Genomic DNA, 25,224 nt, shown 5'->3' on the forward strand with positions numbered 1-25,224 from the left:
TATTCGAAGATGAATCAGACCAATAGTCAGGTGACTAAATCATTGGCTATCCATCCGGCATGTGCAGTGGCGCTGTCTATAGATAGATACTAGAATGTCATACACAACAAGAGAAGTGGCACTGTGCAGTTGTCCTCACAGATTATGCTCACAGATTAACAACAGACACAGAACATGTAGCACTGTCCAGCATATAGAACAAGGAAGTGATACTGTGTATTTATCCATACATAAAGAAGAAGAGGAGTATGAAAAGGGACTTAGTAAGAAAAGGAAATGATAAATGTATTATATACTGGTGATGACGTCTGAGAGAATATAACACAGTCAGTCAATTTTGTTATTGTAATACATAAAGCTGCAGAAACGCCTCCGCTACAGGAAGGGTGTGGAATGTGGAGTAGAGGTGTCCTGTACCTGTTACACTGTGCTCTCTCCACACACTCCTCAGACACTGCTCTCCGTCATCTTCCAGGAGACCACAGGAAACACACCTGTTACTGTCACCTGTGAGAGCTCAGCACTGACATGTCTCCAGCTCTCTGCTCCTCACTCTGATATCCCAGCAACACAGGATATGGGCAGCGATGTCAGTCTGGTCTGTGCTCTACTCCTTCTGCTTCATTATGGTAAGTGACTATTGCCTTATTCTGTACACAGCACACACACACACACACACATATATATATATATATATATATATATATATATATATACACAATTTAACTACACAAATCTAACATTATCTCTGCTAAGACCTGTCTGCTCCGCCACACTGCACCTGCCTGTGCCACAGGTACGTCAGTCTGGCAGCTGGTGCCACTTAGACATCGTACAGCAGAGTGGAAATTGCCACGGTCCCCTCTACACGCCAAGGAACACCCCAGAAAATGGACACTTTTCCCCACTTTATCTAATTTTAATAATCTCACTCCATGAACTGATATCTTGTTTCTGTACTGCTCTAAAAATCGAGGGGTATCAATGTCCCTACTCTGTACTTCACTAGGATCACCTTTACCCTCTCCAGTTCCTACTCTCTACTAGGGATGTGCACCGGCGACTTTTGAGGTCTCGTGTTTTGTGTTTTGGATCCGGATTTTCGTTATTTTTGAGGTTCGGATTTGTCTCGCAAAACACTTGACGAAAGGTCTCGGTTCGGATTTAAGGTATTGGATTCGGATTTTTTTTGAAAAAAACATAAAAAGTTTAAAAATCAAGTTTTTGGGCTTATTTTCACTCCTAGGCTATTATTAACCTCAATAACATTCAATAACAAGCATTTCCACTAATTTACAGTGTATTCTGAACACCTCACAATATAGTTATTAGTCCAAAACGTTGCAACAAGGTATCTTTCTGGACTGCGTAGAGGAGTGGGTCACCACAATATATATTAAAAACCCTGAACTTTTATGATTCGCACCAATAATTGTACCTGGACTGCGTAGAGGAGTGGGTCACCACAATATATTAAAAACCCTGAACTTTTATGAATCGCACCAATAAATGTACCTGGACTGCGTAGAGGAGTGGGTCACCACAATATATATAATAAGAAAACCATCAACTGGTTTGATTCGCACCAATAAATGTACCTGGACTGCGTAGAGGAGTGGGTCACCACAATATATTAAAAACCCTGAACTTTTATGAATCGCACCAATAAATGTACCTGGACTGCGTAGAGGAGTGGGTCACCACAATATATATAATAAGAAAACCATCAACTTGTTTGATTCGCACCAATAAATGTACCTGGACTGCGTAGAGGAGTGGGTCACCACAATATCTTAAAAACCCTGAACTTTTATGAATCGCACCAATAAATGTACCTGGACTGCGTAGAGGAGTGGGTCACCACAATATATATAATAAGAAAACCATCAACTTGTTTGATTCGCACCAATAAATGTACCTGGACTGCGTAGAGGAGTGGGTCACCACAATATATTAAAAACCCTGAACTTTTATGAATCGCACCAATAAATGTACCTGGACTGCGTAGAGGAGTGGGTCACCACAATATATATAATAAGAAAACCATCAACTGGTTTGATTCGCACCAATAAATGTACCTGGACTGCGTAGAGGAGTGGGTCACCACAATATATTAAAAACCCTGAACTTTTATGAATCGCACCAATAAATGTACCTGGACTGCGTAGAGGAGTGGGTCACCACAATATATATAATAAGAAAACCATCAACTTGTTTGATTCGCACCAATAAATGTACCTGGACTGCGTAGAGGAGTGGGTCACCACAATATCTTAAAAACCCTGAACTTTTATGAATCGCACCAATAAATGTACCTGGACTGCGTAGAGGAGTGGGTCACCACAATATATATAATAAGAAAACCATCAACTTGTTTGATTCGCACCAATAAATGTACCTGGACTGCGTAGAGGAGTGGGTCACCACAATATATTAAAAACCCTGAACTTTTATGAATCGCACCAATAAATGTACCTGGACTGCGTAGAGGAGTGGGTCACCACAATATCTTAAAAACCCTGAACTTTTATGAATCGCACCAATAAATGTACCTGGACTGCGTAGAGGAGTGGGTCACCACAATATATATAATAAGAAAACCATCAACTTGTTTGATTCGCACCAATAAATGTACCTGGACTGCGTAGAGGAGTGGGTCACCACAATATATATAATAAGAAAACCATCAACTTGTTTGATTCGCACCAATAAATGTACCTGGACTGCGTAGAGGAGTGGGCACTGGGCACCACAATAAAATATATAAAAAACCTTCAACAGGTCTGCATTACACTACACATACGGCTGCTCCTCCATCCTCTCCATCATATACATGTTGGAGTTTTAGCATGTGACAACCTCTTGTTTTTGATAATGTCAGTGCATTTTGAATATTTTTCAATTTGCCCCACACCACTGAATGTACTTTATCTATGATACGCATCTATCTATCTTGACTGCGTAGTGTGGTGGCCCCGGTACACAATTTGGTACCGGGGCCACAATAAAATAAATACACCCTCCACGTGTCAGAATTCCACCAAACAAGTATCTGGACTGCGTAGTGGGGTGGCCCCGGTACCCAACTTGATACCGGGGCCACAATAAAATAAATACACCCTCCACGTGTCAGAATTCCACCAAACAAGTATCTGGACTGCGTAGTGGGGTGGCCCCGGTACCCAACTTGATACCGGGGCCACAATAAAATAAATACACCCTCCACGTGTCAGAATTCCACCAAACAAGTATCTGGACTGCGTAGTGGGGTGGCCCCGGTACCCAACTTGATACCGGGGCCACAATAAAATAAATACACCCTCCACGTGTCAGAATTCCACCAAACAAGTATCTGGACTGCGTAGTGGGGTGGCCCCGGTACCCAACTTGATACCGGGGCCACAATAAAATAAATACACCCTCCACGTGTCAGAATTCCACCAAACAAGTATCTGGACTGCGTAGTGGGGTGGCCCCGGTACCCAACTTGATACCGGGGCCACAATAAAATAAATACACCCTCCACGTGTCAGAATTCCACCAAACAAGTATCTGGACTGCGTAGTGGGGTGGCCCCGGTACCCAACTTGATACCGGGGCCACAATAAAATAAATACACCCTCCACGTGTCAGAATTCCACCAAACAAGTATCTGGACTGCGTAGTGGGGTGGCCCCGGTACCCAACTTGATACCGGGGCCACAATACCTCCTCCAAACATGCTACAGACAATTCGTCATTGAGATCCCATTAAGTATGTTAAAGACAGACAGGGTCCAAGTGTTATTAGTTGACTTTGTAAAGAAAAAAACTGTCCCTGTTGCACATAGTCGTGCAATGAAGACTTACTTTTTCATTTAAAGGCACGATCTTTCAAGTGTAGTGTTTGTAAGTCTAAGTCATATTATACTTTTGGTAAAATTGGTTTTTTTGGTTCCTGTTTATGTTAATTAATTAGTAATAGAATTAAAGTAGGAAATAGAATTAAATAGAATTAAAGTAGGAAATAGAGTGGTATAGAGTTGTAGTGTGGTATAGATAGAGTGGTCCACACAATATAATAATAAAACCCTCAACTGGTCTGAATTCCACCAAACAAGTATCTTGACTGCGTAGTGTGGTGGCCCCGGTACACAATTTGGTACCGAGGCCACAATATAATTAAAAAACCCTCCACGTGTCGGAATTCCACCAAACAAGTATCTGGACTGCATAGTGGGGTGGCCCCGGTACCCAATTTGATACCGGGGCCACAATACCTCCTCAAAACATGCTCCAGACAATTCGTCATTGACAGACCCCAGACAGACAGGGTCGTAGTGTTATTGTTTGACTTTGTAAACCCAAAAAAATGTCCCTGTTGCACTTGCACATAGTCGTGCAATCAAGACTGACTTTTTCATTTAAAGGCACGATCTTTCAAGTGTAGTGTTTGTAAGTCTAAGTCATATTATACTTTTGGTAAAATTGGTTTTTTTGGTTCCTCTTTATGGTAATTAATTAGTAATAGAATTAAAGTAGGAAATAGAATTAAATAGAATTAAAGTAGGAAATAGAGTGGTATAGAGTTGTAGTGTGGTATAGATAGAGTGGTCCACACAATATAATAATAAAACCCTCAACTGGTCTGAATTCCACCAAACAAGTATCTTGACTGCGTAGTGTGGTGGCCCCGGTACACAATTTGGTACCGAGGCCACAATATAATTAAAAAACCCTCCACGTGTCGGAATTCCACCAAACAAGTATCTGGACTGCATAGTGGGGTGGCCCCGGTACCCAATTTGATACCGGGGCCACAATACCTCCTCAAAACATGCTCCAGACAATTCGTCATTGACAGACCCCAGACAGACAGGGTCGTAGTGTTACTGTTTGACTTTGTAAACCCAAAAAAATGTCCCTGTTGCACTTGCACATAGTCGTGCAATCAAGACTGACTTTTTCATTTAAAGGCACGATCTTTCAAGTGTCAGAAAGAGAGAGAAGACACAGGAGAGGAGAGTTGTAGCTGGGGACCTGGGGTGGAAGCTCCCAGGCTCCCCCAGCATTGCCTGGAAGTCTGAGCGTGGTGACTGAGCCAGGGCAAGGAATGTGTGCCCTGGATGAGGGGGAGAACTCCATGCCACTATAGTGAACCCAAGAGAGAGGGGGACACTGCACATGGAAGAGGCCCTGGAGTGAGGGCTGCTACAAGAGGCATGGTAGCTGTAGTGTCAGATCCTGAGGCTGAGAGTACACAGAGTGACGTGTCAGAGCACAGGAGACATTATCCCCGCAGAGGAGGGATGAGCTGCAGTTGAGAGGTCTGCTGTTGAAATAGGACATGCACACTTTAACAAACCAATCATTTCAGCGACAGGGCCTACCAAACAACTTTGACTGAAATGATTGGTTTGTTTGGGCCCCCACACCAAAAAAGCTATTCATCTCTCCCTGTACAGACTAAACAGGCTCTACTGAGGCAAGATGTCGTCCTCATCCTCAACCTCTGATTCCTCTCCCCCTACAGTGTCTACTTCCTCCTCATCACACATTATCAATTCGTCCCCGCTGGACTCCACAACCACAGGTCCCTCTGTAGTATCTGGAGGGCAGTGCTGTACTTCATTGAGGAATTGATTATTCATTTTTATAAACATCATTTTTTCAACGTTGTGAGGAAGCAACCTCCTTCGCCGCTCACTGACCAGGTTCCCCGCTGCACTAAAAACTCTTTCCGAGTACACACTGGAGGGGGGACAACTCAGGTAAAATAGAGCCAGTTTGTACAGGGGCTTCCAAACTGCCTTTTTTTCCTGCCAGTAACAATATGGACTGTCTGACATGTCTACTTGGATGGTGTCAGCAAAGTAATCATCCACAATTTTTTCTATTGTGACAGCATCCAATGCAGCGAGAGTAGACATGTCTGCAATGGTTGGCAGGTCCTTCAGTCCGGACCAGATGTTATCAGCATCCCCGCCAGTGCCTCTTTTGGGAAAACTGAGCTTTTTCCTCGCAGCCATAGATGTGGAAGAAAATGAGGGTGGAGCTGTTGGCATGTCACGGTCCTCTTCAGAGGACAATCTCCTGACCAGCAGGTCTTTGCACCGCTGTAGATTTGTGTCCGCCGGAAACAGAGACACAACATACGCTTTAAACCGAGGATCGAGCACGGTGGCCAGAATGTATTCCTCTGACTTTAAAAGAGTGACCACCCTCGGATCCTGGCAAAGCGTACGAAGGGCTACATCCACAAGAGCTACATGCTTGCTGTAATCGCAATGGCTTACCAGCTCCTCCCTCACTTTCTCCAGCTGCTTCTGCAACAGCCTGATCAGGGGAATGACCTGACTCAAGCTGGCAGTGTCGGAACTGACTTCTCGTGTGGCAAGTTCAAATGGCTGCAGAACCTTGCACAACACGGAAATCAGTCTCCACTGCGCTTGACTCAGGCGCATCCCCACTCCTTTGCCTATGTCGTAGGTGGCTGTGTAGGCCTGAATGGCCTTTTGCTGCTCCTCCATCCTCTGCAGCATATAGAGGGTGGAGTTCCAGCGCGTCACAACCTCTTGTTTGAGGTGATGGCAGGGCAGGTTCAAGCTTTTCTGATGTGCCTCTAGTCTGCGGTAGGCACTGGCTGAATGCCGAAAGTGTCCAGCAATTTTGCGGGCCACCGCAAGCATCTCCTGCACACCCCTGTCACTCTTGAGGTAATGCTGCACCACCAAATTAATGGTGTGGGCAAAACATGGGACGTGCTGGAAATTGCCCATATTTAATGCCCGCACAATGTTACTGGCATTGTCTGACACCACAAATCCCCATGAGAGTCTAAGTGGGGTAAGCCACTGGGAGATAATTTCCCTCATTTTCTCTAATATGTTGGCAGCGTTGTGCCTCTTATTAAAGCCTGTAATGCACAATGTTGCCTGCCTTTGCATGAGCAGCCATTTTGTAGATGCTGCTACTGATGCAGCTGTTGCTGTTGCTGCGGAAGGGGATGCATCTACCCAGTGGGCTGTCACAGTCATATAGTCCTTCGTTTGCCCAGAACCACTTGTCCACATGTCCGTGGTTAAGTGGACAGTGGGTACAACCGCATTTTTAAGAGCACTGAGGACACTTGATCGTACTTCTCTGTACATTTTTGGTATCGCCTGCCTAGTGAAGTGGAATCTCGAGGGGATTTGGTACCGGGGACACAATACCTCCATCAACCCTCTAAATCCCACTCCACTGATGGCGGACACCGGGCGCACGTCTAACACCAACATTGCAGTTACAGCCGCAGTTATACGCTTTGCAATAGGGTGACTACTATCGTATTTGGTGGTCATGGCAAACGACTGTTGGACGGTCAATTGTTTGGTGAAAGACTTAGCGGTCTTACGACTTCCCCTCTGGGAAGATGACCGACTAACAGCAGCAACAGCAGCAGTGGCAGTAGTAGGCGTACCGCTGCAGGATTCCTCGGATGAATCCCGTATTGAGGAGGACTCAGTCTGGCTGGTGACTTGGGCTGCAGGACTGAATCTGATGGAGATTGTGGAGGAAGTTGACGAGGAGGGTGTTGCTGGTGTGTATCCAACTGGACCACGGGATTTAGGTGTCCCTGTACCGATGAGGGTCCTAGCCCCAGTTCCTGAACTAACCACTGAACTATGAAGGTTATTCAGGTGACGTATAAGGGAGGATGTTCCTAGGTGGGCAAGATCCTTACCCCTGCTTATTTGAGCTTTACATAAGCTACATATTGCCATACATTGGTTGTCTGGATTTGGATAAAAATAACTCCAGACCGAAGAGGTGCATTTTTTGGTCTTCTGACCAGGCATGACGATGGGCTTTTTCATCCCATGGACATCAGCTGTTTCCCCCCCTGGTGCCTCATTTACAATAACCACATCACCATCCTCATCATCAAGTTCCTCCACAGCGCCAGCTACATCATCAATAGCCTCCTCCCGAGCCACCTCTTCCCGTACAGTGATGGGAAGGTCAGGCTTGACAACCACCAACACGCTTGGACTCGCCTTGGGGATTTGTGATAATTTCTCTTTAGAAGGCAGAGTTGTTTGCTGTTTTGTTGCTGACAGCATAACTCTCTTCAATTTTTTGTAGGGGGGGGGAGGAGGAGGAGGGCTAAGATCCGTGGGTGAAGCTGAACCACTAGTCATGAACACGGGCCAGGGCCTAAGCCGTTCCTTGCCACTCCGTGTCGTAAATGGCATATTGGCAACTTTACGTTTCTCCTCAGATGATTTTAAGTTTCTCTTTTTGCTACTTTTTCTTAACTTGGGCTTTTTGGATTTTACATGCCCGGTACTACGAGATTGGGCATCGGGCTTGGAAGACGACGTTGATGGCATTTCATCGTCTATGTCATGACTAGTGGCAGCAGCTTCAGCATTAGGAGGAAGTGGGTCTTGATCTTTCCCTACTTTATCCTCCAAATTTTTGGTCTCCATTATATGTAGCACAAGATACTGCAGAATGTGTGAACTTGGTAATATTGCAGTACCAATGGACTTATAATGCTGGATTGGTTTTGCAAATTTGGTTATAATTATTATATATATTTTTTTTTTTTTAAATTTTTTATTTTTTTTTACTTTTTTTTTATTTTTTACAAACTTGGGAATAATGGGGAAATAACTATGCCCTTAGAAGCACAGAGCACAGGACACAGCACCACTGGACTGAACAGGACACGGCACAGGACCCAGCAGCACTACGGAACTCAGCAGGACAGAGCACAGGACACAGCACCACTGGACTGATACTGCAGAATGTGTAAACTTTGTAATATTGCAGTACCACTGGACTTTTACTGCTGAATGTGTGAACTTGGTAATATTGCAGTACCAATGGACTTATAATGCTGGATTGGTTTTGCAAATTTGGTTATAATTATTATATATATTTTTTTTTTTTTTAATTTTTTATTTTTTTTTACTTTTTTTTTATTTTTTACAAACTTGGGAATAATGGGGAAATAACTATGCCCTTAGAAGCACAGAGCACAGGACACAGCACCACTGGACTGAACAGGACACGGCACAGGACCCAGCAGCACTACGGAACTCAGCAGGACAGAGCACAGGACACAGCACCACTGGACTGATACTGCAGAATGTGTAAACTTTGTAATATTGCAGTACCACTGGACTTTTACTGCTGAATGTGTGAACTTGGTAATATTGCAGTACCAATGGACTTATAATGCTGGATTGGTTTTGCAAATTTGGTTATAATTATTATATATTTTTTTTTTTTTTTAATTTTTTTATTTTTTTTTACTTTTTTTTTATTTTTTACAAACTTGGGAATAATGGGGAAATAACTATGCCCTTAGAAGCACAGAGCACAGGACACAGCACCACTGGACTGAACAGGACACGGCACAGGACCCAGCAGCACTACGGAACTCAGCAGGACAGAGCACAGGACACAGCACCACTGGACTGATACTGCAGAATGTGTAAACTTTGTAATATTGCAGTACCACTGGACTTTTACTGCTGAATGTGTGAACTTGGTAATATTGCAGTACCAATGGGCTTATACTGCAGGATTGGTTGTGAAAATTTTGTGGTAATTAAAAAATATTAAAGTAGTTTTTGGTATTTTATAAAAAAAACTTTTTTTTATTTTTTTAAACACAGGGGAATATTGGGGAAATAACTATGCCCTTAGAAGCACAGAGCACAGGACACAGCACCACTGGACTGAACAGGACACAGCACAGGACCCAGCAGCACCACTGACCTCAGAAGGACAGAGCACAGCACACAGCACCACTGGACTGATACTGCAGAACACAGCACAGCACAGCACAGCACAGCACTAAACAGCACAGCACTAAACAGCACAGAACTAAACAGCACAGAACTAAACAGCACAGAACTAAACAGCACAGAACTAAACAGCACAGAGGACCACCTAACACACCCTCCCTCTACCCTGATCAATGCCCGAGTGAAGATGGCGGCGACTAGCGGGGAATTTATAGGATCCGAGTATCGCGAGATCCGACAACGGGATTATGAGTCAGAGCCTCAGTTTCACTTTTGAATTTGGCGCCAATACCCGGATCTGTCTCGGATCCGACTCGGATCCGCAACGTTCGGGTGGGCTCGGATTTCAGAAATCCGAGCGCGCTCATCCCTATTAAAAACCCTGAACTTTTATGAATCGCACCAATAAATGTACCTGGACTGCGTAGAGGAGTGGGTCACCACAATATATATAATAAGAAAACCATCAACTGGTTTGATTCGCACCAATAAATGTACCTGGACTGCGTAGAGGAGTGGGTCACCACAATATATTAAAAACCCTGAACTTTTATGAATCGCACCAATAAATGTACCTGGACTGCGTAGAGGAGTGGGTCACCACAATATATATAATAAGAAAACCATCAACTTGTTTGATTCGCACCAATAAATGTACCTGGACTGCGTAGAGGAGTGGGTCACCACAATATCTTAAAAACCCTGAACTTTTATGAATCGCACCAATAAATGTACCTGGACTGCGTAGAGGAGTGGGTCACCACAATATATATAATAAGAAAACCATCAACTTGTTTGATTCGCACCAATAAATGTACCTGGACTGCGTAGAGGAGTGGGTCACCACAATATATTAAAAACCCTGAACTTTTATGAATCGCACCAATAAATGTACCTGGACTGCGTAGAGGAGTGGGTCACCACAATATATATAATAAGAAAACCATCAACTGGTTTGATTCGCACCAATAAATGTACCTGGACTGCGTAGAGGAGTGGGTCACCACAATATATTAAAAACCCTGAACTTTTATGAATCGCACCAATAAATGTACCTGGACTGCGTAGAGGAGTGGGTCACCACAATATATATAATAAGAAAACCATCAACTTGTTTGATTCGCACCAATAAATGTACCTGGACTGCGTAGAGGAGTGGGTCACCACAATATCTTAAAAACCCTGAACTTTTATGAATCGCACCAATAAATGTACCTGGACTGCGTAGAGGAGTGGGTCACCACAATATATATAATAAGAAAACCATCAACTTGTTTGATTCGCACCAATAAATGTACCTGGACTGCGTAGAGGAGTGGGTCACCACAATATATTAAAAACCCTGAACTTTTATGAATCGCACCAATAAATGTACCTGGACTGCGTAGAGGAGTGGGTCACCACAATATCTTAAAAACCCTGAACTTTTATGAATCGCACCAATAAATGTACCTGGACTGCGTAGAGGAGTGGGTCACCACAATATATATAATAAGAAAACCATCAACTGGTTTGATTCGCACCAATAAATGTACCTGGACTGCGTAGAGGAGTGGGTCACCACAATATATTAAAAACCCTGAACTTTTATGAATCGCACCAATAAATGTACCTGGACTGCGTAGAGGAGTGGGTCACCACAATATATATAATAAGAAAACCATCAACTTGTTTGATTCGCACCAATAAATGTACCTGGACTGCGTAGAGGAGTGGGTCACCACAATATCTTAAAAACCCTGAACTTTTATGAATCGCACCAATAAATGTACCTGGACTGCGTAGAGGAGTGGGTCACCACAATATATATAATAAGAAAACCATCAACTTGTTTGATTCGCACCAATAAATGTACCTGGACTGCGTAGAGGAGTGGGTCACCACAATATATTAAAAACCCTGAACTTTTATGAATCGCACCAATAAATGTACCTGGACTGCGTAGAGGAGTGGGTCACCACAATATCTTAAAAACCCTGAACTTTTATGAATCGCACCAATAAATGTACCTGGACTGCGTAGAGGAGTGGGTCACCACAATATATATAATAAGAAAACCATCAACTTGTTTGATTCGCACCAATAAATGTACCTGGACTGCGTAGAGGAGTGGGTCACCACAATATATATAATAAGAAAACCATCAACTTGTTTGATTCGCACCAATAAATGTACCTGGACTGCGTAGAGGAGTGGGCACTGGGCACCACAATAAAATATATAAAAAACCTTCAACAGGTCTGCATTACACTACACATACGGCTGCTCCTCCATCCTCTCCATCATATACATGTTGGAGTTTTAGCATGTGACAACCTCTTGTTTTTGATAATGTCAGTGCATTTTGAATATTTTTCAATTTGCCCCACACCACTGAATGTACTTTATCTATGATACGCATCTATCTATCTTGACTGCGTAGTGTGGTGGCCCCGGTACACAATTTGGTACCGGGGCCACAATAAAATAAATACACCCTCCACGTGTCAGAATTCCACCAAACAAGTATCTGGACTGCGTAGTGGGGTGGCCCCGGTACCCAACTTGATACCGGGGCCACAATAAAATAAATACACCCTCCACGTGTCAGAATTCCACCAAACAAGTATCTGGACTGCGTAGTGGGGTGGCCCCGGTACCCAACTTGATACCGGGGCCACAATAAAATAAATACACCCTCCACGTGTCAGAATTCCACCAAACAAGTATCTGGACTGCGTAGTGGGGTGGCCCCGGTACCCAACTTGATACCGGGGCCACAATAAAATAAATACACCCTCCACGTGTCAGAATTCCACCAAACAAGTATCTGGACTGCGTAGTGGGGTGGCCCCGGTACCCAACTTGATACCGGGGCCACAATAAAATAAATACACCCTCCACGTGTCAGAATTCCACCAAACAAGTATCTGGACTGCGTAGTGGGGTGGCCCCGGTACCCAACTTGATACCGGGGCCACAATAAAATAAATACACCCTCCACGTGTCAGAATTCCACCAAACAAGTATCTGGACTGCGTAGTGGGGTGGCCCCGGTACCCAACTTGATACCGGGGCCACAATACCTCCTCCAAACATGCTACAGACAATTCGTCATTGAGATCCCATTAAGTATGTTAAAGACAGACAGGGTCCAAGTGTTATTAGTTGACTTTGTAAAGAAAAAAACTGTCCCTGTTGCACATAGTCGTGCAATGAAGACTTACTTTTTCATTTAAAGGCACGATCTTTCAAGTGTAGTGTTTGTAAGTCTAAGTCATATTATACTTTTGGTAAAATTGGTTTTTTTGGTTCCTCTTTATGGTAATTAATTAGTAATAGAATTAAAGTAGGAAATAGAATTAAATAGAATTAAAGTAGGAAATAGAGTGGTATAGAGTTGTAGTGTGGTATAGATAGAGTGGTCCACACAATATAATAATAAAACCCTCAACTGGTCTGAATTCCACCAAACAAGTATCTTGACTGCGTAGTGTGGTGGCCCCGGTACACAATTTGGTACCGAGGCCACAATATAATTAAAAAACCCTCCACGTGTCGGAATTCCACCAAACAAGTATCTGGACTGCATAGTGGGGTGGCCCCGGTACCCAATTTGATACCGGGGCCACAATACCTCCTCAAAACATGCTCCAGACAATTCGTCATTGACAGACCCCAGACAGACAGGGTCGTAGTGTTACTGTTTGACTTTGTAAACCCAAAAAAATGTCCCTGTTGCACTTGCACATAGTCGTGCAATCAAGACTGACTTTTTCATTTAAAGGCACGATCTTTCAAGTGTCAGAAAGAGAGAGAAGACACAGGAGAGGAGAGTTGTAGCTGGGGACCTGGGGTGGAAGCTCCCAGGCTCCCCCAGCATTGCCTGGAAGTCTGAGCGTGGTGACTGAGCCAGGGCAAGGAATGTGTGCCCTGGATGAGGGGGAGAACTCCATGCCACTATAGTGAACCCAAGAGAGAGGGGGACACTGCACATGGAAGAGGCCCTGGAGTGAGGGCTGCTACAAGAGGCATGGTAGCTGTAGTGTCAGATCCTGAGGCTGAGAGTACACAGAGTGACGTGTCAGAGCACAGGAGACATTATCCCCGCAGAGGAGGGATGAGCTGCAGTTGAGAGGTCTGCTGTTGAAATAGGACATGCACACTTTAACAAACCAATCATTTCAGCGACAGGGCCTACCAAACAACTTTGACTGAAATGATTGGTTTGTTTGGGCCCCCACACCAAAAAAGCTATTCATCTCTCCCTGTACAGACTAAACAGGCTCTACTGAGGCAAGATGTCGTCCTCATCCTCAACCTCTGATTCCTCTCCCCCTACAGTGTCTACTTCCTCCTCATCACACATTATCAATTCGTCCCCGCTGGACTCCACAACCACAGGTCCCTCTGTAGTATCTGGAGGGCAGTGCTGTACTTCATTGAGGAATTGATTATTCATTTTTATAAACATCATTTTTTCAACGTTGTGAGGAAGCAACCTCCTTCGCCGCTCACTGACCAGGTTCCCCGCTGCACTAAAAACTCTTTCCGAGTACACACTGGAGGGGGGACAACTCAGGTAAAATAGAGCCAGTTTGTACAGGGGCTTCCAAACTGCCTTTTTTTCCTGCCAGTAACAATATGGACTGTCTGACATGTCTACTTGGATGGTGTCAGCAAAGTAATCATCCACAATTTTTTCTATTGTGACAGCATCCAATGCAGCGAGAGTAGACATGTCTGCAATGGTTGGCAGGTCCTTCAGTCCGGACCAGATGTTATCAGCATCCCCGCCAGTGCCTCTTTTGGGAAAACTGAGCTTTTTCCTCGCAGCCATAGATGTGGAAGAAAATGAGGGTGGAGCTGTTGGCATGTCACGGTCCTCTTCAGAGGACAATCTCCTGACCAGCAGGTCTTTGCACCGCTGTAGATTTGTGTCCGCCGGAAACAGAGACACAACATACGCTTTAAACCGAGGATCGAGCACGGTGGCCAGAATGTATTCCTCTGACTTTAAAAGAGTGACCACCCTCGGATCCTGGCAAAGCGTACGAAGGGCTACATCCACAAGAGCTACATGCTTGCTGTAATCGCAATGGCTTACCAGCTCCTCCCTCACTTTCTCCAGCTGCTTCTGCAACAGCCTGATCAGGGGAATGACCTGACTCAAGCTGGCAGTGTCGGAACTGACTTCTCGTGTGGCAAGTTCAAATGGCTGCAGAACCTTGCACAACACGGAAATCAGTCTCCACTGCGCTTGACTCAGGCGCATCCCCACTCCTTTGCCTATGTCGTAGGTGGCTGTGTAGGCCTGAATGGCCTTTTGCTGCTCCTCCATCCTCTGCAGCATATAGAGGGTGGAGTTCCAGCGCGTCACAACCTCTTGTTTGAGGTGATGGCAGGGCAGGTTCAAGCTTTTCTGATGTGCCTCTAGTCTGCGGTAGGCACTGGCTGAATGCCGAAAGTGTCCAGCAATTTTGCGGGCCACCGCAAGCATCTCCTGCACACCCCTGTCACTCTTGAGGTAATGCTGCACCACCAAATTAATGGTGTGGGCAAAACATGGGACGTGCTGGAAATTGCCCATATTTAATGCCCGCACAATGTTACTGGCATTGTCTGACACCACAAATCCCCATGAGAGTCTAAGTGGGGTAAGCCACTGGGAGATAATTTCCCTCATTTTCTCTAATATGTTGGCAGCGTTGTGCCTCTTATTAAAGCCTGTAATGCACAATGTTGCCTGCCTTTGCATGAGCAGCCATTTTGTAGATGCTGCTACTGATGCAGCTGTTGCTGTTGCTGCGGAAGGGGATGCATCTACCCAGTGGGCTGTCACAGTCATATAGTCCTTCGTTTGCCCAGAACCACTTGTCCACATGTCCGTGGTTAAGTGGACAGTGGGTACAACCGCATTTTTAAGAGCACTGAGGACACTTGATCGTACTTCTCTGTACATTTTTGGTATCGCCTGCCTAGTGAAGTGGAATCTCGAGGGGATTTGGTACCGGGGACACAATACCTCCATCAACCCTCTAAATCCCACTCCACTGATGGCGGACACCGGGCGCACGTCTAACACCAACATTGCAGTTACAGCCGCAGTTATACGCTTTGCAATAGGGTGACTACTATCGTATTTGGTGGTCATGGCAAACGACTGTTGGACGGTCAATTGTTTGGTGAAAGACTTAGCGGTCTTACGACTTCCCCTCTGGGAAGATGACCGACTAACAGCAGCAACAGCAGCAGTGGCAGTAGTAGGCGTACCGCTGCAGGATTCCTCGGATGAATCCCGTATTGAGGAGGACTCAGTCTGGCTGGTGACTTGGGCTGCAGGACTGAATCTGATGGAGATTGTGGAGGAAGTTGACGAGGAGGGTGTTGCTGGTGTGTATCCAACTGGACCACGGGATTTAGGTGTCCCTGTACCGATGAGGGTCCTAGCCCCAGTTCCTGAACTAACCACTGAACTATGAAGGTTATTCAGGTGACGTATAAGGGAGGATGTTCCTAGGTGGGCAAGATCCTTACCCCTGCTTATTTGAGCTTTACATAAGCTACATATTGCCATACATTGGTTGTCTGGATTTGGATAAAAATAACTCCAGACCGAAGAGGTGCATTTTTTGGTCTTCTGACCAGGCATGACGATGGGCTTTTTCATCCCATGGACATCAGCTGTTTCCCCCCCTGGTGCCTCATTTACAATAACCACATCACCATCCTCATCATCAAGTTCCTCCACAGCGCCAGCTACATCATCAATAGCCTCCTCCCGAGCCACCTCTTCCCGTACAGTGATGGGAAGGTCAGGCTTGACAACCACCAACACGCTTGGACTCGCCTTGGGGATTTGTGATAATTTCTCTTTAGAAGGCAGAGTTGTTTGCTGTTTTGTTGCTGACAGCATAACTCTCTTCAATTTTTTGTAGGGGGGGGGAGGAGGAGGAGGGCTAAGATCCGTGGGTGAAGCTGAACCACTAGTCATGAACACGGGCCAGGGCCTAAGCCGTTCCTTGCCACTCCGTGTCGTAAATGGCATATTGGCAACTTTACGTTTCTCCTCAGATGATTTTAAGTTTCTCTTTTTGCTACTTTTTCTTAACTTGGGCTTTTTGGATTTTACATGCCCGGTACTACGAGATTGGGCATCGGGCTTGGAAGACGACGTTGATGGCATTTCATCGTCTATGTCATGACTAGTGGCAGCAGCTTCAGCATTAGGAGGAAGTGGGTCTTGATCTTTCCCTACTTTATCCTCCAAATTTTTGGTCTCCATTATATGTAGCACAAGATACTGCAGAATGTGTGAACTTGGTAATATTGCAGTACCAATGGACTTATAATGCTGGATTGGTTTTGCAAATTTGGTTATAATTATTATATATATTTTTTTTTTTTTAAATTTTTTATTTTTTTTTACTTTTTTTTTATTTTTTACAAACTTGGGAATAATGGGGAAATAACTATGCCCTTAGAAGCACAGAGCACAGGACACAGCACCACTGGACTGAACAGGACACGGCACAGGACCCAGCAGCACTACGGAACTCAGCAGGACAGAGCACAGGACACAGCACCACTGGACTGATACTGCAGAATGTGTAAACTTTGTAATATTGCAGTACCACTGGACTTTTACTGCTGAATGTGTGAACTTGGTAATATTGCAGTACCAATGGACTTATAATGCTGGATTGGTTTTGCAAATTTGGTTATAATTATTATATATATTTTTTTTTTTTTTAATTTTTTATTTTTTTTTACTTTTTTTTTATTTTTTACAAACTTGGGAATAATGGGGAAATAACTATGCCCTTAGAAGCACAGAGCACAGGACACAGCACCACTGGACTGAACAGGACACGGCACAGGACCCAGCAGCACTACGGAACTCAGCAGGACAGAGCACAGGACACAGCACCACTGGACTGATACTGCAGAATGTGTAAACTTTGTAATATTGCAGTACCACTGGACTTTTACTGCTGAATGTGTGAACTTGGTAATATTGCAGTACCAATGGACTTATAATGCTGGATTGGTTTTGCAAATTTGGTTATAATTATTATATATTTTTTTTTTTTTTTAATTTTTTTATTTTTTTTTACTTTTTTTTTATTTTTTACAAACTTGGGAATAATGGGGAAATAACTATGCCCTTAGAAGCACAGAGCACAGGACACAGCACCACTGGACTGAACAGGACACGGCACAGGACCCAGCAGCACTACGGAACTCAGCAGGACAGAGCACAGGACACAGCACCACTGGACTGATACTGCAGAATGTGTAAACTTTGTAATATTGCAGTACCACTGGACTTTTACTGCTGAATGTGTGAACTTGGTAATATTGCAGTACCAATGGGCTTATACTGCAGGATTGGTTGTGAAAATTTTGTGGTAATTAAAAAATATTAAAGTAGTTTTTGGTATTTTATAAAAAAAACTTTTTTTTATTTTTTTAAACACAGGGGAATATTGGGGAAATAACTATGCCCTTAGAAGCACAGAGCACAGGACACAGCACCACTGGACTGAACAGGACACAGCACAGGACCCAGCAGCACCACTGACCTCAGAAGGACAGAGCACAGCACACAGCACCACTGGACTGATACTGCAGAACACAGCACAGCACAGCACAGCACAGCACTAAACAGCACAGCACTAAACAGCACAGAACTAAACAGCACAGAACTAAACAGCACAGAACTAAACAGCACAGAACTAAACAGCACAGAACTAAACAGCACAGAACTAAACAGCACAGAGGACCACCTAACACACCCTCCCTCTACCCTGATCAATGCCCGAGTGAAGATGGCGGCGACTAGCGGGGAATTTATAGGATCCGAGTATCGCGAGATCCGACAACGGGATTATGAGTCAGAGCCTCAGTTTCACTTTTGAATTTGGCGCCAATACCCGGATCTGTCTCGGATCCGACTCGGATCCGCAACGTTCGGGTGGGCTCGGATTTCAGAAATCCGAGCGCGCTCATCCCTATTAAAAACCCTGAACTTTTATGATTCGCACCAATAAATGTACCTGGACTGCGTAGAGGAGTGGGTCACCACAAGATATATTAAAAACCCTGAACTTTTATGATTCGCACCAATAAATGTACCTGGACTGCGTAGAGGAGTGGGTCACCACAATATCTATTAAAAACCCTGAACTTTTATGAATCGCACCAATAAATGTACCTGGACTGCGTATAGGAGTGGGTCACCACAAGATATATTAAAAACCCTGAACTTTTATGATTCGCACCAATAAATGTACCTGGACTGCGTAGAGGAGTGGGTCACCACAATATCTATTAAAAACCCTGAACTTTTATGAATCGCACCAATAAATGTACCTGGACTGCGTATAGGAGTGGGTCACCACAAGATATATTAAAAACCCTGAACTTTTATGATTCACACCAATAAATGTACCTGGACTGCGTAGAGGAGTGGGTCACCACAAGATATCTTAAAAACCCTGAACTTTTATGAATCGCACCAATAAATGTACATGGACTGCGTAGAGGAGTGGGTCACCACAATATATTAAAAACCCTGAACTTTTATGAATCGCACCAATAAATGTACCTGGACTGCGTAGAGGAGTGGGTCACCACAATATATATTAAAAACCCTGAACTTTTATGATTCGCACCAATAAATGTACCTGGACTGCGTAGAGGAGTGGGTCACCACAAGATATATTAAAAACCCTGAACTTTTATGAATCGCACCAATAAATGTACCTGGACTGCGTATAGGAGTGGGTCACCACAAGATATATTAAAAACCCTGAACTTTTATGATTCGCACCAATAAATGTACCTGGACTGCCTAGAGGAGTGGGCACTGGGCACCACAATAAAATATATAAAAAACCTTCAACAGGTCTGCATTACACTACACATACGGCTGCTCCTCCATCCTCTCCATCATATACATGTTGGAGTTTTAGCGTGTGACAACCTCTTGTTTTTGATAATGTCAGTGCATTTTGAATATTTTTCAATTTGCCCCACACCACTGAATGAACTTTATCTATGATACGCATCTATCTATCTTGACTGCGTAGTGTGGTGGCCCCGGTACACAATTTGGTACCGAGGCCACAATATAATTAAAAAACCCTCCACGTGTCAGAATTCCACCAAACAAGTATCTGGACTGCATAGTGGGGTGGCCCCGGTACCCAATTTGGTACCGGGGCCACAATACCTCCTCCAAACATGGTACAGACAATTCGTCATTGAGATCCCATCAAGTATGTTAAAGACAGACAGGGTCGAAGTGTTATTCGTTGACTTTGTAAACCCAAAAAACTGTCCCTGTTGCACATAGTCGTGCAATGAAGACTGACTTTTTCATTTAAAGGCACGATCTTTCAAGTGTAGTGTTTGTAAGTCTAAGTCATATTATACTTTTGGTAAAATTGGTTTATTTTGTTCCTCTTTATGGTAATTAGTCATAGAATTAAAGTATGAAATAGAATTAAAGTATGAAATAGAATTAAAGTATTAAATAGAATTAAAGTATGAAATAGAATTAAAGTATGAAATAGAGTGGTATAGAGTTGTAGTGTGGTATAGATAGAGTGGTCCACACAATATAATAATAAAACCCTCAACTGGTCTGAATTCCACCAAACAAGTATCTGGACTACGTAGTGTGGTGGCCCCGGTACACAATTTGGTACCGAGGCCACAATATAATTAAAAAACCCTCCACGTGTCAGAATTCCACCAAACAAGTATCTGGACTGCATAGTGGGGTGGCCCCGGTACACAATTTGGTACCGAGGCCACAATATAATTAAAAAATTGGGCATCAACTGTCACCGTTGTTTAATATCTGATACACCTAAATATGGACTGCACAGTGGAGTGGCCCCGGTAGTAAATTTGGTGCCGGGGCCACAATACCTCCTCCAACTTCCAAGTGTAGTGTTTATAAAGACAGACAGCGTCGAAGTGTTATTAGTTGACTTTCTTAACCCTAAAATTGTCCCTGTTGCAAATATTCGTGCAATGGACAGTTACTTTTTTATTGAAAGACTCAAGCTTTCAAGTGTAGTGTTTATAAAATATAAACAACAATACAGTAGTTTTAGAGCACGTCAATACCTCTTGTTTTAAATTATGACACGGCATTTTACTTTTGGTTTAATTTCTTGTATTTTTTTAAATTTGGTTTTACTTTTTGAACATGGCAAACGACTGTTGATTGGTCATATAATGCAAAAAAAAAAGGTCCAAGATGGAATTGTCCTTGGGCCCTCACACCCACCCTTATGTTGTTTAAATAGGACATGCACACTTTAACAAACCAATCATTTCAGCGACAGGGCCTACCAAACAACTTTGGCTGAAATGATTGGTTTGTTTGGGCCCCCACACCAAAAAAGCTATTCATCTCTCCCTGTACAGACTAAACAGGCTCTACTGAGGCAAGATGTCATCCTCATCCTCAACCTCTGATTCCTCTCCCCCTACAGTGTGTACTTCCTCCTCATCACACATTATCAATTCGTCCCCGCTGGACTCCACAACCACAGGTCCCTCTGTAGTATCTGGAGGGCAGTGCTGTACTTCATTGAGGAATTGATTATTCATTTTTATAAACATCATTTTTTCAACGTTGTGAGGAAGCAACCTCCTTCGCCGCTCACTGACCAGGTTCCCCGCTGCACTAAAAACTCTTTCCGAGTACACACTGGAGGGGGGACAACTCAGGTAAAATAGAGCCAGTTTGTACAGGGGCTTCCAAACTGCCTTTTTTTCCTGCCAGTAACAATATGGACTGTCTGACATGTCTACTTGGATGGTGTCAGCAAAGTAATCATCCACAATTTTTTCTATTGTGACAGCATCCAATGCAGCGACAGTAGACATGTCTGCAATGGTTGGCAGGTCCTTCAGTCCGGACCAGATGTTATCAGCATCCCCGCCAGTGCCTCTTTTGGGAAAACTGAGCTTTTTCCTCGCAGCCATAGATGTGGAAGAAAATGAGGGTGGAGCTGTTGGCATGTCACGGTCCTCTTCAGAGGACAATCTCCTGACCAGCAGGTCTTTGCACCGCTGTAGACTTGTGTCCGCCGGAAACAGAGACACAACATACGCTTTAAACCGAGGATCGAGCACGGTGGCCAGAATGTATTCCTCTGACTTTAAAAGAGTGACCACCCTCGGATCCTGGCAAAGCGTACGAAGGGCTACATCCACAAGAGCTACATGCTTGGTGTAATCGCAATGGCTTACCAGCTCCTCCCTCACTTTCTCCAGCTGCTTCTGCAACAGCCTGATCAGGGGAATGACCTGACTCAAGCTGGCAGTGTCGGAACTGACTTCTCGTGTGGCAAGTTCAAATGGCTGCAGAACCTTGCACAACACGGAAATCAGTCTCCACTGCGCTTGACTGAGGCGCATCCCCACTCCTTTGCCTATGTCGTAGGTGGTTGTGTAGGCCTGAATGGCCTTTTGCTGCTCCTCCATCCTCTGCAGCATATAGAGGGTGGAGTTCCAGCGCGTCACAACCTCTTGTTTGAGGTGATGGCAGGGCAGGTTCATGCTTTTTTGATGTGCCTCTAGTCTGCGGTAGGCACTGGCTGAATGCCGAAAGTGTCCAGCAATTTTGCGCGCCACCGCAAGCATCTCCTGCACACCCCTGTCACTCTTGAGGTAATGCTGCACCACCAAATTAATGGTGTGGGCAAAACATGGGACGTGCTGGAAATTGCCCATATTTAATGCCCGCACAATGTTACTGGCATTGTCTGACACCACAAATCCCCATGAGAGTCTAAGTGGGGTAAGCCACTGGGAGATAATTTCCCTCATTTTCTCTAATATGTTGTCAGCGTTGTGCCTCTTATTAAAGCCTGTAATACACAATGTTGCCTGCCTTTGCACGAGCCGCCATTTTGTAGTTGCTGCTACTGATGCAGCTGTTGCTGTTGCTGCGGAAGGGGATGCATCTACCCAGTGGGCTGTCACAGTCATATAGTCCTTCGTTTGCCCAGAACCACTTGTCCACATGTCCGTGGTTAAGTGGACAGTGGGTACAACCGCATTTTTTAGAGCACTGAGGACAGTTGATCGTACTTCTCTGTACATTTTTGGTATTGCCTGCCTAGTGAAGTGGAATCTCGACGGGATTTGGTACCGGGGACACAATACCTCCATCAACCCTCTAAATCCCACTCCACTGATGGCGGACACCGGGCGCACGTCTAACACCAACATTGCAGTTACAGCCGCAGTTATACGCTTTGCAATAGGGTGACTACTATCGTATTTTGTGGTCATGGCAAACGACTGTTGGACGGTCAATTGTTTTGTGAAAGACTTAGCGGTCTTACGACTTCCCCTCTGGGAAGATGACCGACTAACAGCAGCAACAGCAGCAGTGGCAGTAGTAGGCGTACCGCTGCAGGATTCCTCGGATGAATCCCGTATTGAGGAGGACTCAGTCTGGCTGCTGACTTGGGCTGCAGGACTGAATCTGATGGAGATTGTGGAGGAAGTTGACGAGGAGGGTGTTGCTGGTGTGTATCCAACTGGACCACGGGATTTAGGTGTCCCTGTACCGATGAGGGTCCTAGCCCTAGTTCCTGAACTAACCACTGAACTATGAAGGTTATTCAGGTGACGTATAAGGGAGGATGTTCCTAGGTGGGCAAGATCCTTACCCCTGCTTATTTGAGCTTTACATAAGCTACATATGGCCATACATTGGTTGTCTGGATTTGGATAAAAATAACTCCAGACCGAAGAGGTGCATTTTTTGGTCTTCTGACCAGGCATGACGATGGGCTTTTTCATCCCATGGACATCAGCTGTTTCCCCCCCTGGTGCCTCATTTACAATAACCACATCACCATCCTCATCATCAAGTTCCTCCACAGCGCCAGCTACATCATCAATAGCCTCCTCCCGAGCCACCTCTTCCCGTTCAGTGATGGGAAGGTCAGGCTTGACAACCACCAACATCCTTGGACTCGCCTTGTGGATTTGTGATAATTTCTCTTTAGAAGGAAGAGTTGTTTGCTGTTTTGTTGCTGACAGCATAACTCTCTTCAATTTTTTGTAGGGGGGGGAGGAGGAGGAGGGCTAAGATCCGTGGGTGAAGCTGAACCACTAGTCATGAACACGGGCCAGGGCCTAAGCCGTTCCTTGCCACTCCGTGTCGTAAATGGCATATTGGCAACTTTACGTTTCTCCTCAGATGATTTTAAGTTTCTCTTTTTGCTACTTTTTCTTAACTTGGGCTTTTTGGATTTTACATGCCCGGTACTACGAGATTGGGCATCGGGCTTGGAAGACGACGTTGATGGCATTTCATCGTCTATGTCATGACTAGTGGCAGCAGCTTCAGCATTAGGAGGAAGTGGGTCTTGATCTTTCCCTACTTTATCCTCCAAATTTTTGGTCTCCATTATATGTAGCACAAGATACTGCAGAATGTGTGAACTTGGTAATATTGCAGTACCAATGGACTTATACTGCTGGATTGGTTTTGCAAATTTGGTTATAATTATATATATTTTTTTTTTAATTTTTAATTGTAATTTTTTTTTTACTTTTTTTTTATTTTTTAAAAACTTTGGAATAATGGGGAAATAACTATGCCCTTAGAAGCACAGAGCACAGGACACAGCACCACTGGACTGAACAGGACACGGCACAGGACCCAGCAGCACTACGGAACTCAGCAGGACAGAGCACAGGACACAGCACCACTGGACTGATACTGCAGAATGTGTGAACTTTGTAATATTGCAGTACCAATGGACTTATACTGCTGGATTGGTTTTGCAAATTTGGTTATAATTATTATATATATTTTTTTTTTTTTTAAATTTTTTATTATTTTTTACTTTTTTTTTATTTTTTAAAAACTTGGGAATAATGGGGAAATAACTATGCCCTTAGAAGCACAGAGCACAGGACACAGCACCACTGGACTGAACAGGACACGGCACAGGACCCAGCAGCACTACGGAACTCAGCAGGACAGAGCACAGGACACAGCACCACTGGACTGATACTGCAGAATGTGTGAACTTTGTAATATTGCAGTACCAATGGACTTATACTGCTGGATTGGTTTTGCAAATTTGGTTATAATTATATATATTTTTTTTTTAATTTTTAATTGTAATTTTTTTTTTACTTTTTTTTTATTTTTTAAAAACTTGGGAATAATGGGGAAATAACTATGCCCTTAGAAGCACAGAGCACAGGACACAGCACCACGGGACTGAACAGGACACGGCACAGGACCCAGCAGCACTACGGAACTCAGCAGGACAGAGCACAGGACACAGCACCACTGGACTGATACTGCAGAATGTGTAAACTTTGTAATATTGCAGTACCACTGGACTTTTACTGCTGAATGTGTGAACTTGGTAATATTGCAGTACCAATAGGCTTATACTGCAGG

At 44.2% G+C, this 25,224-nt stretch overlaps 1 protein-coding gene across 2 annotated transcripts in view; it reads left to right on the plus strand.

The window, feature by feature from the left end:
* Nucleotides 1–411: 411 nt before the first annotated feature.
* Nucleotides 412–25,224, plus strand: part of LOC142107846 (uncharacterized) — a 36,141-nt gene continuing 11,328 nt past the window's right edge. For both annotated transcript variants that reach the window (XM_075191480.1, XM_075191481.1), the window contains exon 1: nucleotides 412–629. In XM_075191480.1, coding sequence (XP_075047581.1) covers nucleotides 578–629 — 52 coding nt within the window. In that variant the 5' untranslated portion in view covers nucleotides 412–577. The remainder of the gene's footprint in view (nucleotides 630–25,224) is intronic.

The sequence above is a fragment of the Mixophyes fleayi genome, chromosome 11 (assembly GCF_038048845.1).
Source record: "Mixophyes fleayi isolate aMixFle1 chromosome 11, aMixFle1.hap1, whole genome shotgun sequence".
In the NCBI taxonomy this organism is placed as follows: Eukaryota; Metazoa; Chordata; class Amphibia; order Anura; family Limnodynastidae; genus Mixophyes; species Mixophyes fleayi.